The sequence below is a fragment of the Typopeltis vanoorti genome, chromosome 24, assembly GCF_054136105.1.
Source record: "Typopeltis vanoorti isolate ZY-2024b chromosome 24, IOZ_Tvanoo_1.0, whole genome shotgun sequence".
Lineage (NCBI taxonomy): Eukaryota > Metazoa > Arthropoda > Arachnida > Uropygi > Thelyphonidae > Typopeltis > Typopeltis vanoorti.
Genome location: NC_143572.1, coordinates 26,475,188 through 26,491,282, shown reverse-complemented (window position 1 = coordinate 26,491,282; position 16,095 = coordinate 26,475,188). Strand labels below are relative to the sequence as shown.

At 36.6% G+C, this 16,095-nt stretch overlaps 1 protein-coding gene across 1 annotated transcript in view; it reads left to right on the top strand.

Moving 5' to 3' along the window:
• Positions 1–10,356, top strand: part of LOC150093038 (uncharacterized) — a 31,692-nt gene extending 21,336 nt beyond the window's left edge. The window contains exon 4 of the mRNA XM_090414131.1: positions 10,255–10,356. Coding sequence (XP_090270257.1) covers positions 10,255–10,356 — 102 coding nt within the window. The remainder of the gene's footprint in view (positions 1–10,254) is intronic.
• Positions 10,357–16,095: the final 5,739 nt, after the last annotated feature.

The window sequence follows — 16,095 nt, the reverse complement described above, 5'->3', positions numbered from 1 at the left end:
AAACATATAGAGGAGGGTGAATGTGGGAAGAGACATTGGTAAAGGTTTGTGTTATTTACCCAAAGAGTTCTTCCCTGTTGTCCACGGGGACTTGAGATCATTTTGTATGGTTTGTGTTTGATGCCTGAGAATGTTTCCCTGTTTATTCATAGATTTCACGGATTGTTTTCATCCATTTTCCTCGAGGGATTTACTTTGGACAACCCTACAACCAACAGTTGTCTGTTTTTTGTAGTTGGTGGTGTATCATTTTGAAGAAAATGTAGTTTCTGTGTGGAGTGGAGTTATGTATATTTCGGATATCTTTTTTTTCTTGCTTTCATTTTCCCCAGCCAAGTAGTGCAGATCCAACTTCGAAAAGCACCCTTTTCGAAGTTCGATTTGCACTCCTTGGCCTTTTGCATTTCTAGGTGAGGTGGGATGGTTAGTTTCTGTTCTGTTATGTTGGATTTCTTGAGGGAGGAGAGAGAGAGAGAGAGATAAGGAGGTGGAAGGAGAATTTAATGATTTTCACTATACAACATTGAATATTGCTGAAATTGTAGTGTGAAGAATAATTTTTTATATATTTATTTATTTTATTAATTCAGAGTATTTGATTTCTTGAGAAAAGAGGATTTTATTATAGCATCGATTACTGAGTTGAACAAGACATGACATACTGAGAAATACAGGAAAAAACAAATTCAAACAGCACCTTCCTCCAAAGTAGTCACAGGAAGGGAAAAAACACCGAAATACATACTAGAACAAATACACACTGCCATATAGACATATTTTCTACCCTTCTTTCATATGGAACGCGAATCTGAAGCTTACAACAATGATTTCAATGGCAGGTCTGCAATATGCAAGCCCATATTACCCGAACCAACATGCAGCACCCCACTATAGTGGGATATGGAGGCTTGGAAAGCTGTGTTATGGAGCGCCACATCTTTCCATCTACTGAGCATATGGATGCCCAGTGAACATTTCTTCTCATTCTAATTTGGCCTTGGACTTCTGTTTGTAGTGTACGAACATTGAGCTCTGAGAGGTATTTGAACATTCTGGACAATGCAATGGAATGCGGTGTTTCCTACTTTGTGGTGTTTCTACGAAACTGACGATTGTATTTTTTATTTATCAAGACAATGCAGTATGTCATAAGGCTGCTGTTGTAACTGCGTGGTTTGCGGACATGAACTTTACTACACTTGACTAACCTCCACACAGTGCTGATCTCAACTCTATTGAACATCTGTGAAATGAACGGGAGCGTCTGGTGAGGTCAAGGGACGCCCTCCTCACAATAGTTCAGGACTTCATTATACGCCTACAGGAAGAATGGTCTAAAATTCCCATTGACTGCTATCGTACGTTTGTGGAAAGTGTCCCATAGGATTGCTGCAGTAATTACTACATTTCATGTGGGCGCCATGGCTGTTTGTTTCTCATACTATGGTGTCCGTTTACTTCTTCCCATGCAGTGTATGTGTGGGATGTCCAACGATGTGTCTTTGGAGGTCTGATGGTAGACGTTACATTAAATCAGCTTGAACCATATACTTGTAAGCTACATAATAGCTAAAACTAATTAATCTACTTAGCCGATCACTTGTGGTAAGAAAATAAATTAATAAAATCAAAGTGGAATTAATAATTACTTACATTGGTCAATCAGAAAATTCCTGATAGCCTGTTACTAAACCTTACATTTAGTACTTTGTATTAAATGTATTCAGTATTCGATTGATATTGGTGATTTTATTGTTTTTAGACTGGAGTCTTTAAAGAAAACCTAGTTCGTCTTCCACCAGCTGATATAATTTTTATTAATTTTGTTTGTAGATCAGCGTTGAGTTCTGTAGCTCAGTAGGTTTTAATGATGCCCTTTGGCTGATAAGACGTGTTTAAATGCCGTCTAAGATCCGAATGACCTTTCTCGGAGCTTTTCGAGTGACGGTGACTTACCTGAAAGATTTTTCCTCCTGCAAATTCCAGTTTTTCATCCCACATACGGGGGAACCTTCCAAGAAAAATTTATATACATATTATGATTCGGACTACCTTACCTGGAATCATGATTACGAAATCCAAGGATACTCTGGACGGTTATGAGTCCATTAAGAACCACAGAAATATAAGAGATGAGTGTTGAATTTATTTTGATATTTTATTTTAGGCAATCTGTTAATTTCGTTAAGTTTTTAGTTTTGGTTTCAGTTCACAATTATTTTGGTTTACTATACTATTTTGGTTGAGTGCTGCGTATTTTAACTGTCTCTACGATATTAATTAATAGTGTGCATTTTTAATAGTATAAACAAGTGTAGACAGTAGTGTTCCACTCATCATTTTGTGTAGCTATAAAATGGATACATTCCCAGAAAGCATTCAAAAATAAACTCTTTCTCAGCACACATCCATGACTCCAAGACAAATTGCTTACGAGTGCGACGTTGGTCTGGGATTGCACAAAACTGGACTATGGTAGAAGCACTTTGACAATCATGATTTTCAGAGTTCCACACTTCTGTATTATTTCATATTTCTGGAGAAAAAAAAAGTCTAACCTGATTATTGAAGACTTTAAATAGCACCTATGAGGCCTATTTGCAAAATATGCAAGCAATTGAAAAAATATTTTTTAGTATCAGAGACAAGAATAAAACAAGAGTGGATCAAAAATCCTTCTATATGGATGGAGAATATAAATAAATACTGAGAGTTAGGTCTCATTGAAAGAGATATGCAACTATGTAAAAATAACTTTAAATGTGTCACTGAGGAGCTTGTTTGATGGACTCTCCATATACTGTTGGAATATCATGGACTTGCTGACATCGTAATGAAGTACTTACTACTGTTCTCTGCAAACTTAGAACTGCACAGTTGGTTTTTTTTCAACATTTGTCTGAAAAAAAAAAGTGGGGCTGTATACGAGGCTAAAACTACTTAAACTCTCGAACTTAGAATGAAACATATGTTTACTGAAAGAAAGCAGTGTCTTCCTTCACATTAGTATATTTTGTATTTTTTTTATACAACTGAATTCCCTGGATTTCTGGTATAATTCACAACATATCCTAATACTGTCCCAATTTTCACCCAACTTAATTTTTCCATTGAAAAATGTTGTTGCTATAACATACACAACCTTATGTTGTGTATGTTATGGCAACTACACCACATTTCTGTACTTACGGACAGCATATGAAGGCTTATCTGATAGTAAAATGTGACCTATAGGTAAATGGGTATGGGAGCTAGTGGGCCACTGCCAAAAAAGTTTGAGAAACACTGTACTAAATGACAGTAAGAAAACAAAAGGGATAACTTAAAAAAACAAAACAAAAATGGCATTTCCACTTTTTATATATATATATATATATATATATATATATATATATATATATATTCATTTTTAATATAAATTGACTATAAACCCGAGAACTATAATAAATTGAGATTTATTTGAAAAAACGCAACATGTTTCGTCGAAATTGACTTCATCAAGCGTTAAGAACATAGAAAGATATTAAAAGACTGAAATAAACATTGAGACACTCTAAAGCTATACAATTATAAAGTTATGATATTCGACTGTAAATTACAGTTATTATGAACTTGTGCTATAGTTCCGTGTTAAAGTTCTATTGTTGTACACTTGTGCGTATGTGGAACCACGCGATCTCCAGTATCTGATAGTAGAGCTGAAAGAGTCAGGCAATTATAGCTGAGATTATTGTTCATATGAAGAGGGTCCAAGGTGATTTCTTTTGACTCTACAATGCGGCGTTCTACCTCATCATGGCAAATGTGTAGGTTTGAAGTTGTTGTCCAATTTACTTCATGTTGGCGGCTTTCGTTGTTCGTGTTTAAAATTCTCGGGTTTATAGTCAGTTTATATTAAAAATGAACATATCCCAACCCCGAGTTAATAGTAGTAGGCATATATATATATATAGTGTTATGCTCTGTTTTCATTAATTATGACAAAAAACATCATTAGGTAATTAATATAAGTAACTGATAGTGCATGGAACCCACATAACCTTTGACATATACTACCTAGTGTTGAAATACTTAAGTCTTTGTTCTCATCAAAGTCAAGCTGAAACCTTGAATACCTTAGAAATCTATAGTGTATTAAGTTGTTCAGTACTGTAAGCAACAAATACCTCATCTGTCCTTCCAAACCCATGTAATATGTTATTAACTCCTTTTTTGACGTCATAACAGCAAAAAAGCATTAGTTTGCATGTTGTATATAATTTTATTCTTTGATCAATGTCATAAATTTCAATTATTTAACGTATTTTATTATTAATTGATAGAGACTAGATTCTACTATCAAACTGTCTGCCTTTCACAATCACTCTCTCTCTCTCTTTGTGTGTGTATATTTCCATTAGGCAGAATGATCAGAATATTTGACTGTCTCTCTCTCTCTCTCTCTCTTAATGAAATTTAAATAATTATTATTACACCCTCCATGGAGTCAGTAAGCTCATCATGGGAGGATCATTCAACTGAAAACTTATTTATTAAAATCCTTAATATTCGTTGCATTAATAACATATTCCAGTAATGCAATCCATTCACTCACAATTCTTCATGTAAAAAATCTACTCCTCACACCCCTCTTCACCATAATTTATCTCCAGTCTTAAATATTAAGTTTCATAAAAATTGGTTTATCCCTTCCTGATTATAAAACCTTGAAGAACAGAACATTTAGTCAACACTTCAGATGAGCTAATTTTAGGCAACATGTCTATTAGCTATCGATCTTTAGGAAAATTAATTACTTTATAAATTCCCTAAGGAAGTTGCACCTTTTTTTTTTGGTATATCCGTGATCATTTCACTAACTTATCTGCACCTGAGGCTTTGATAAGGTAATGTTAGCATGGGTAGCCAAATTTTACCAATTAAAGTCATTACGAATGTATCACAATGACCAATCTAATCTGCAGCATTAACATGAATTTACCAGTGAAGCTTTGAAGACTTGCTCGCCCATTCCCTGGGTGCAATTAATATTCCAAAGCATTGATCAGAGTAGTAGCTGTTTAATGACTGTTAAATAAAAGACAAGGGGTTTAATATGAGAATAGGTTACTGGGGAGCAATTAACATATTGAGATAAATTCACTCTGTGGATGTGTCATCAACACTTAATCACACCACATGCATTAAAAAATATATCTTGGTCTTGATGCAAGCTTTTAATTACATATTTTCCCATCTTAAATACTAAGGTTCATAAAAATTGGTTTATCTATTCTTGAGTTATTTTATATAGAAGGCAGAGACGAAGGACATCATGCAGGCTAACAGGTGCTGTTTGTTAACTAATTGATCGTAATGATTTAAAAATGATTGTAAAAACAGACATGAGATGTCTATTATAGTTGAGACTTTACCAACTCTTTAAAATATTCAAAATATGCTTGCCTTCCCCCAGATGGCACCTGTGAATAAGCTGCTCTAAACTTGTGCTCCCACATTTTATCGTTGTTTTTCGTGCAAACTAATCAGTAAACGGAAAACTAAGCAGGTACTAAGGAACCGATTACTTCTGCACAATCTGTACCTAGTCCATCAAATCAGTTATCCTTACAATAAAAAAAAAAAAAGCCACGTGCAAGCGTGAGCTATGCCTACCGTACGAAGTAAAGATGGCAGCAACAAAGGCCAACGACGAAAGAGCACCTCAGGTCTCGTCAGAGTAGAGCCGTCGATCGCCGACAAACCCAATGACAATATGAAGTGCCACAGCTGTAAAAGCAATAATAATAATAATAATAATAATAATGATAAAATGATATATTGTGCGATTTCTGTTGCTACTGGCTACATGCTTCCTGCGCAAAAATAGATGAATCGGCGCACAAGTTTTCTTTCGATCTCAACCAGCCTTTTGCCTGCTTACTGTGCCTCCCATAAAACAACTTCTGAACTTAGGCAAATGAGTTGAAAATCTCGAACACCTTAATACTATGATGGAAACCTTCTCTTCCAAAATCCGAACGCTAGAAACTAAGCTCGAGCTACTCGACGATCAGCGACGCATCGCAAGTACACCCTTGCCCGCTAATAACTCCGCGACCTAATCACATCAACGGGCACGATTCGATCGAGGCTGAAAACAGGAGACTAAACACCGTTATTTTGAACTTACCGAAAATGGTAAATCATTAAAAGAAGAAGCATCCACAAATTAGCAGGAGACTGCAACTTCGATCCCAGAAATATTGTTTCGGACCCAAAAATAAATAAAAAAAGGCTAGAACGAACTTTCTGCATCTCGTGAAAGTATTCTGTGACACACTGACAAGCACATCCAAATTAATGACGACGATAAATAACAAGTTCAAGGATACTTGCCCCCAGTCGCGCATGTGCTTGACCTGATTTAGCATTTGCCTAGAGAGAACAAGGATGCTATCTTCAAAGACAACTTGAAGAAAAATGCCAAAATGGGGACAACAGTTGGATCATACATGTTAGTGTCAAAATCAAGTGACACCACTAGTAGCCACCATAGACCAGTATGCATGCACTGCATAGGAAATATGCAAGACCCTTGCAGTCAAATATATGCCCCACAGAACCTTGCACATCCACTTCACTAACATCTGTGGCCTCAACTCCAACTTTAATAGTGTCCACTACCACCTTCAGTCCACCAAACCTCACCTACTCTTTAACAGAAACTGAAATCTCACCTCCCCCAGCACTATCCATCTCAACATTCCAAACTACTCTTTAACTCCTTTCAACCCCAGGGTGGCATCTTCACATATATCTGCTCTGACATACCTTGCCAGAGAGCACCTAACCTAGAATCACCCAACTCTGATCTTCTTTGGTTGAAAATATCCCTTCCCCACTCAGTCAAATTCATTAGCCGTTTCTATTGCTCTCCTAATGCCAATAACCACTCTGAGCTTTTTACTTTCCTCTCCTTAAAAATTGATTTTCTACAGTTCCACTCTCCTAACAGTGACATCATCCTCCTAGGAGATTTTAATGTCCACAACAACAACAGGCTTTCCTCCTCCAGTTGTACAGACCTTGTAGGCAGATGCTGAAACATTTGCCATCACTAATGACCTTACACAAATTGTTCACGTCAACTGGAATACCAGATAACCTGAACCACTCCCCAAACACCCCAGATCTCTAATGCAGTGAGCTCCCCTGGGTAATTCCGACCACAGTCTAGTGCTCGTCTCCTCCCCCATGCAACAATGCTTACAGCCACTTCTATACAAGAGTAGTTTGGCATTATAATAGTGCCAAGTGGCAAAGCCTTCATAACTTCTATGCCTCATATGTTTCTTCTATGTTTTTCATATGCCTTCTATGTTTCTGGTCTTCCAATCCAAACATGCAAAGTAATCTTCACCGGCATGGAAATATACATTCCCCACTCCTCTCTGAACTGCCGTACCCTAACTAAACCCTGGTTCTCCAAAAGATGTGTCAAGGCTGTACAAATGAAAAATCAAGCATACCACAACTGGCTTACATCAAGAAACTCCATCCTCCTCCTTCAATGCTTCCAAAACAGAATTTGAACAGGCAAAAAGCAGGAAACTTGAAGCCTGCCAAATAGCAGCCATACCTTTTGGTCTCTTACCAAAGCAGTTGGTTGTAATTTTTACCCAACACTATTCCCACTCCTATTATACCCAGATGGCTCTATTGCATCCTCACCCACGAAATGCCAATGCAGGCATAACTGACAATGGGAAATTCCCCCCAAACCATTCCGGCTGCCCAACATACAATGCCCCTATATCCTTTTGCCAGAAAGAGATCAGAAACCTATTGTCTAAATTAGACACAAAAAAAGTCTCCCGGCCCTGGCATTTCTCCAATTGTCCTGAAGGTTTGTGCACTAGAACTAATTCCTACTCTATGCCACCTGTACATACTCTCTTACTCCACCACAAATTGGAAATGGTGGAGTATATACTATATTCAAACCATTCCCAAGAAGGGCAACAAATTACTGCCACTTACCACCCTATCCTACTCATCTATCTAAAGTGATGAAGAAAACCATCAATTCCAAACTCTTACGCTACCTTGAAGGTACCCAGCTATTAAGCGACCACCAGTATAGATTCCATTGCTGCCAGAAGATCTACTCTCATATATCACCCATCTCTGGATAAATGCAATGGAGAAATCTGGTGAATCTAAAGTGTTTTGCACTTGATATCTCCAAAGCTTTTGACCAGGTCAGCACAAAGGTTTACTAAGCAAACTCCCATCATTTGGACTGTCTCAGGGCTTCTGCAGTTGGATTGCTAGCTTTCTGTCTGGATGCACACTGTGTGATGGTAGATAGTTCCTTATCCTCTCACCATCCAACTAATGCCAGGGTTCCACAAGGTTCTGGTCTCTCACCAACTCTCTTCCTTCTGTATATCAATGACTTCAGTTGACCTCCAACCCAATAGTTTTGCAGATGACAGCACACTGCTCTCATTTCATTTGATAAACCTTACTCGACACAACTCACCTTAACCTACAGAACATCAACCACCACTGCCCTCAATTGTGATCTCCAAGTCATCCTCCAAAGGGGCTCAGATAACCTTGTCAATTTCAATGCGTAAAAACCCAGTTCTGTCTTATTTCTCACAAAAAAGAACCATTTTTCCCTAGTATTATTTTTGATAACACTCAAATTTCCAGACAAGATGAGATTTCTCATCTTGGAATTACTCTAACATCAAGCCTCTCCTGGCATAAACACATCACAACCATTGCATCCTCAGCTTTCAAAAAAACTAGGATTTTTCTTTTACTCAAAGCATTACTTCACCTCGGAACAGCTGTTAACCTTATACAAATCGCAAATCTGCCCAGCTATCGAATACTGATCTCACATTTGGAGTGGGGCTCCCAAAAGTTCACTCAAAATGCTTGACTCAATACAGAGGAGAGCAAATAGATTGATAAATGACCCATATCTTACCAACCCCCCCACACACACACCCACTTTCACACAGACGTTCAGCCTCTGCAATTGGTATATTCTATAAATATTTCCATAGCAAATGCTCATCTGAAATAGCATCAATAATTCACCCACTCAGTATTAAGCCCATTGGAACATGTACAGCTGTCGCTCAACATCCTTTAACAGTACACCTTGAAACCCACAGAACAAGTTTCTTTTCCTCCTCCTTCATCCCTGCTATTGCTGTACTGTGGAACAGTCTTGCCCCTGATGTATTTCCCAAGGAATACAATATACAGGCTTTTAAATTAAATATAAACAAGTTTCTTCTTTCCCAACCCACTATCCATATATGGTACCAATGTACTATAGGTTGATCAACCAACCTCTCATATATGGGCTCAACATGAAAAATAAATAAATAAAAAAAATTAAAAAATAAAAAGAACTCTTGACAGTGAAACAAGGTATCGTTTCACTGGAAATATATGCAGAAATTGATAAATCCAGTTTAGAAGTTGCCAATTTCTTATTTAAAACATACTATGGAAAATTATGGTAACTTACAAACTGTGAAAGAAGTTTTTTACTTTCAATTCAATCTTCAAAGAGAAAAGAAGAAAAGTAGAAAATTTAGTGCAGAACTCAAGAACACTGCAAATGTAAACAGAAACAACTGTATGCCTTCATACAAGTTTATCTGAAAATAATAAAAATTCTGGCAGCTATTAAACTGGACATGTTACAACCAATTCCTTAGCAGAGTGGTACTATTTGTGTTCACTTTATTAGCCAGGACGTATATATACGTCCAAGTTTCCATGGATGCAAAGTGCATATTAAAATTGTAATACCATTGATATTCCATTGAAATATATGATGGATATGAAGCATATGAGGATGCGTATTTCATCCATAATGGCTGGTATGGTCATTAAGTCCTTTTCCACTTTTTTTTTTAATTTCATGAAATTTGTTATTCTATTGCCACATTCTCTTTGTATTTCATTTCATAGTCATTTCATTGAAGAGGAACGCATAAGATGAACATGAAATTCAGCAGATAAATTATACTAAATAGTTTTAAAAACAATGTTTGTATTTACAAAATGTTAATTTATATATTAACTTGCATGGTTCTTCAATAAATTTAGATAAAACTATCATATTCATAGAAAATGTTCAGTATATATATTATTTATTTTAAATTTTAGATAATCTATTGCAGTATACTAATATTCATAAAGTATTCTCTGAGTCAATAAATTTATTTTCATTTATAGTCTGGAAAGTGCAAAAAAATTCATGAACGAAGAGTAGACCCTGTGAAGCTATGGAAGAAAAGTGCAGTCATTCCTCTCAATTATGTTGTTCATTTTGGGTAAAACAATCAAATGAACAGAGGCCAAATAAAACAATGTTGCTATAATCTTTTTTATATTATTAGCCTGCATTCAATTTTTGCAAAAATACATTTAATGATAGAGCAAAATGGACTCTTGCTAGGAATTACTGATTAATGGGGTAGTGAATAGTAATAATAACAATATAAACTGACTGTTCAGAGGCATTCACAAAAACATTTATTATAGTAAATAATACTATTAGTAGTTCAGCAGTAAAAATGGACCTCTTCATGAAACCACAAGTCATTAAGGGATGGCAACATTGTATTACTATTTTTGCCATATAGTGCTTTAAATTCATTCAATATAAATAGCACTGCCATCTTATTCTTTGTCAATCCAATTTATCTTCCTTCCACACCCTTGCTTTAATATGTTTATACAAATATATAATTACTTTTGACTACAAGGATGCAAGTTGGAATTTTTCTTGGAGTTGCAAATTATGTATCATCCAGTGGCGGCCCGTGAAGTTTTAAGTAGGGTGCTGCCTATACAAAATAATTAAAAAAAATTTTTTTTCCTAATTAGTAACCAATTGATTAATAAATAAATCTGTATATTTATTTATTAATCAATTGGTTACTAATTAGGAAAAAAAGAATTTTTTAAAATTATTTTGTATAGGAGTATTTTGTAGAATATTTTGTAGCACTCCCATTTAAAACTTCACAGGCTGTCACTGGTATCATCACAAATTTAATGTACACTAATATACCAAATTTTATACATAAATGTTTATTGCACATCCACAATTAAAAAAAAAAAAAAAAAAAAAAAAAATCCATATATGCAGTTATTGTTTTGTATACAATGCCAATCCATTTAATCTTTCTCTCTCTCTCTCTCTCCCCTACTTTGTTGAATCATGCAATTCATTTTTTAGGTATTTTGGTATATTCTGTGGAGTATACGCTGATAAAGTAAGTATTTCAAAAGAATGCAGATATTATAAAATCTCACTATTGTAGCATCGTTTGCTAATTTAGAAAAAGCATCTTTTCCAAAACTTTAAATTTTGTCTACTATAAATATAATCTTCCAATAAGGTAGCTGGCACTAGTTCTCCAAATCTGAAGAATAATTTGGTAAAAATCTTTTATCTTGATTTGATGTGACCAGGAATTAAATTAGTTAACCAAAATTTTTTTAAGTACATACTTCAAGCAGCTGTTTTATTATTTGATTACTGAGGAAACTAACTTTGCAGAACTTATGTAGTAGTTTAAATAAAACATATTAAAGCAATTCCTCATTTCTTTTAATCATTTAATAGTATGCTCCTTGATTTCAAGGAGCATACTATTAAATTAAGACTAATGTTTTACTTAGTGGAAATATCCATGAAAAACATTTTTTTCATTATTAATAAAAAAATTCCATGATCTAATTGTTTCTAATTTTTTTATTACTATTATTACAGGCGACTCCAGGGAGTCCTTAGACTCATCGAGGGAGGCCCTAAACATCATGTCCACACAACTATATGACATTCTTACAGTATCTATCATATCTTGCCTTGAACTCACTCACCATCATAGCACCCACAACAGACTCTGGCAGCTTATTCCACTCATATACCACTCTAAAAGTAAAAAACCCAGCTCTAACACCCCTGCTAACCACACTCTTGCCCAGCTTCCATAGGTGTCCCCTAGTTCTCCCACCACCAGTCCTGATCTCAAAAGTATCCTCTGAATTAATCCTATAGAAACCCTTTAGCCATTTGAATGTCTCAATCATATTTCCCCTTTTCTGCCTATCAACTAATTTCTGCAACCCACAAATCTTCAACCTATTCTCATATGGTTCATTCCATAAACTTGCTATCATCTTAGTCATTCGCCTCTGGATCCTCTCCACCTCCTCCCCATCGAGAAGGAACCTAGGTGACCAAATCTGGGCACAGTAGTCGAGATGAGGTGTTATCAAGGCTCGGTACAGAGGTACAATAACTTGCTTGTCTCTGCTCGTCAAGGTATTTTTCAACAACCAAGTGAGTTGATGAGCTGATAATGTGGTATACCTGCTAATCTTTTCACCCCAAAATGCATAACCTTACATTTTGTCACATTAAATTGACATCAATTCTCCTTACCCCAAAACTCCAATCTATCCAAGTCATCCTGCAAGATTTTGATATCTTCTGCATTCACTATTGCCCTACCCAATTTTGCATCATCAGCGAACAAATGAACTGTTCCCCTTAGATCCTTCCCTATATCGTTAATGAACAAATTAAACAGCAGTGGTCCAAGAACAGAACCCTGCGGCACCATTAGTCACAGGCCATCTTTTGGACTCTACTCCTGAATAAACTACTCTTTGATATCTCTCCATCAACCACCCACCTATCCATCTCACCAATCCTATATCCATTCCCATCTGTTGTAGTTTACGGATTAGAATTCCATGTGGTATCCTGTCAAATGCCTTAGCCAGGTCCAGTAGTATCACTGTAAACCCCATTACCCTTATCCAGTTCAGCCGTCACATGATCTACCCTTCACAAAGCAATGCCATCCCCCATACAGTATCTCATTTTCATCAATCCATTCCTGTATTTTTCCCTTGACTACTTTCTCCAAGACCTTGACAATGACTCCTGATATGTTGATCGGTCGGTAATTTGCAACCGTAGTCTTGGATCCTCCTTTATGCAGTGGAACTATTTTCCCTTCTTTCCACACCTTTGGGACTAAACCAGACCCGAGACTCAGATTTAACAACGTGGTCAAGGGCACTGATAATTCTTTAGCTGCTTCACGCAAGACTCGTGCCGGTATACCATCCAATCCCACAGATGTATTCACATTAAGGTTCTGTAATAAACTATTCACCCATTTCACAATTGGAGGTAATAGACTAATCACCTCCAATTGTGATGAATCACAATTCTCGTATAAACTAATGGTTCCTTCATTTTTTCCATGTCACCACCTGGATGATATACTTTTGCAAAGTGCTCGCTCAGTAACTCCACTATATCGACTGATTCAGTGACCTCCTTACCATCATCATTCCTTAAAATCATTTTGCCGTGTACAGTTTTTTTTTTTTGGTTGCAGCATATTGAAAGAATTGTTTGGGATTCTCTTTAGCTTGCATTGCTAGTTTCCTTTCATAATCCGCTTTTGCTTTTTTTTACCACACTCGTTACCCTTCTAGCCTGCACTTTATACCGTACATGTGTCTGCAGGTCATATCTTTCTTTAAATTCCCTCCACAGTTGTTTTTTTTTTTTTTTGCAGCTCAAGCTTAATGGTGTTATTCATCCATTTAACCCCTACTTGTTTTACTATTCGGACCCTAGGGATACAATCAGCCATAACCTTCTGTAAATGCTCCTTGACCACTTCCCATGCTCTGTTGACATCCAGCCCTTGCAGTTGTACATGCCATGGCACTGATCCAAGCAATCTCCTAAGCTTGTCATACTTGCCAGCACGGTAATTCCACATATACCCTGTCTTAATCGAAAATTCCACACCTTTAGCCACCTCCCAGGTCAAGACCTTATGATCACTCTCACCAATAGGTGGCAACATGGTCATATTCATTACAGTCAAATTCTCAGATGCTATTACCAGGTCAAGCACTCTCACACCCCCCCCTAGTATTTTCAATTACATGCTGTCTCAGATAGTTATCCCTTAATAATTGAATAAAATCCATTTCCTTCCTCACAAGTGTCCTCTCTTCCTTCCAATCAATGTTACCATAGTTGAAATCCCCCATAATAATTACCCTCCTCCTACTCATTTCATCAATTTGTTTATGCATACTATCTCCACCATTTATTCCATCACCTGGTCAATAGCAGCACCCAACTGTATATTTTGTTCTGCCAGTCTCAATCTCACACCAAATAGCCTCAAATGAGCTCTTTTCACTATCCTGCAATACAATTTCAATTCTCCTTGGCTGCAGTTCATCAGCTATCATCAATAACACCCCCCCCATTTTATTCTCTCTGTCCCTCCTAAACATACTATAACCTACACATTCTATCCCACTAACTATATCATCTTTCATCAGCCATGTTTCACTAATGCCAATAACCTGTGGCCAGGAAGAGCCAATCAAGGCCAAAAATTCTTCCTTCTTGTTCCTAATACTCCTGGCATTAGTATACATGAAATGCAGTAGTACCTTTGTCTCACCTCTATCTTGATGCGTTATTCTAACCATCCCATTCCGATTTTTTGTCCTTAGTACTGGCTCGGGTACATTATATACATTCTTACACTCAACTGTCTCACTGATGTCTGCATATCCACTCCACCCCCCCTTGGTAGTTCTAGTTTCCCTGGTTCTGCACATCCATTTTCACTTCATTCAGCAACACTTTTTCCAGTCTCCACACACCAAATCCATTCAAATGCAGGCGATCCATCTTGTATAAATCTTTTCGCCCATCAAACTCATTCCACAAGAACACGGATTCTACACCACACCGTCTGCATAACCTGTGCATAATGTCATTTGCGATTATGGCCCTCCTTCTAAACTCCTCTCTGTCATACTGCGTTAACAGACTCACCATTCTAACTCTGTCACTCTTTTCTTTCATTACCTTTAACAATACTTTCAAGTCCTCTCTCATAAAAAATTTATCTCCTTTCAATTCATTCGTACCCGCCACAACTATCAATTCTTTCACCCTCTGTTTTTGCACTCTAATACTTACATCCTTAAATTTCGCACCCGGTAAGTACGATTTAGTTATACTCCCATCTATCACTCCTCTTAATAACGAGTCACCATACAACACTCTTTCCTTCATTTCAGAAACTCTCCCACTCTTACGCTTATTTTTCCTTTCAAACACTTGTTTATTTACATTAGCCGAATCACTCTGGAAAGAGCTTTGCAGGTGCTCTAATTGCGGTTGCGCATTTTGTATCACTGCGTGCAACCTAGCGATCTCACTCCCTACAAATAATTCCTCATTTTTTTCATCATTTAAACCATTTTCTCTCTCTGTATAGTTGCTTTCACTCTTTCTTTGATCACCGCTCTCATTGCCATCTTGTACAACATCGCAATTCCCTATCAAGCCACTATTTTCACTCACATTCTGGCTTTCTTCAACCATAACCATCTCACAACCTGCCACATACTTCAACTCCTCACTTTGCTTACACCTTCTTCACATTCTCCCACCACTATCACTTTCAATCCAAACTCCAGCCTCATTCGGGAATGCATACATCCCACACACACATTGGACAAACTCCCTCACATTACAGTTTTTGAACAAAAGGCGTCATATTTTTGGACGCCATTATCTTACGGCGTGTTGGCGCGATGTGCTATTCTATCGTTAAAATACTAAATTAAATAAAACGGAATTCACACCAAAATTACACAGACACAACAAGCTACCAAAATTAGACAATATTATTATGATTTAAATCTATATTCTAATTTTCACTCAAAATTATACTTAGCTTTCGGGAGCTCTCTGAAAACACTACACACCGACAAAAACTAATGATGCCACCAATGGTTTTAACAATTCAATCATAATCATGAATTCATGTCTTTCAATCTGGCTTGCTCACATACTTTAAGAAAATGTTTAGAAAAGATATGCCTCTTTTCTAAGAGGAAAATCTTTTCTAAGCATTCTCTTGAATACAGTTTGGCAAATTATTTATATTTTCTTGTTGCATTTTAGGATCTTCATAAAAGAACAATATCTTTCAACTATTC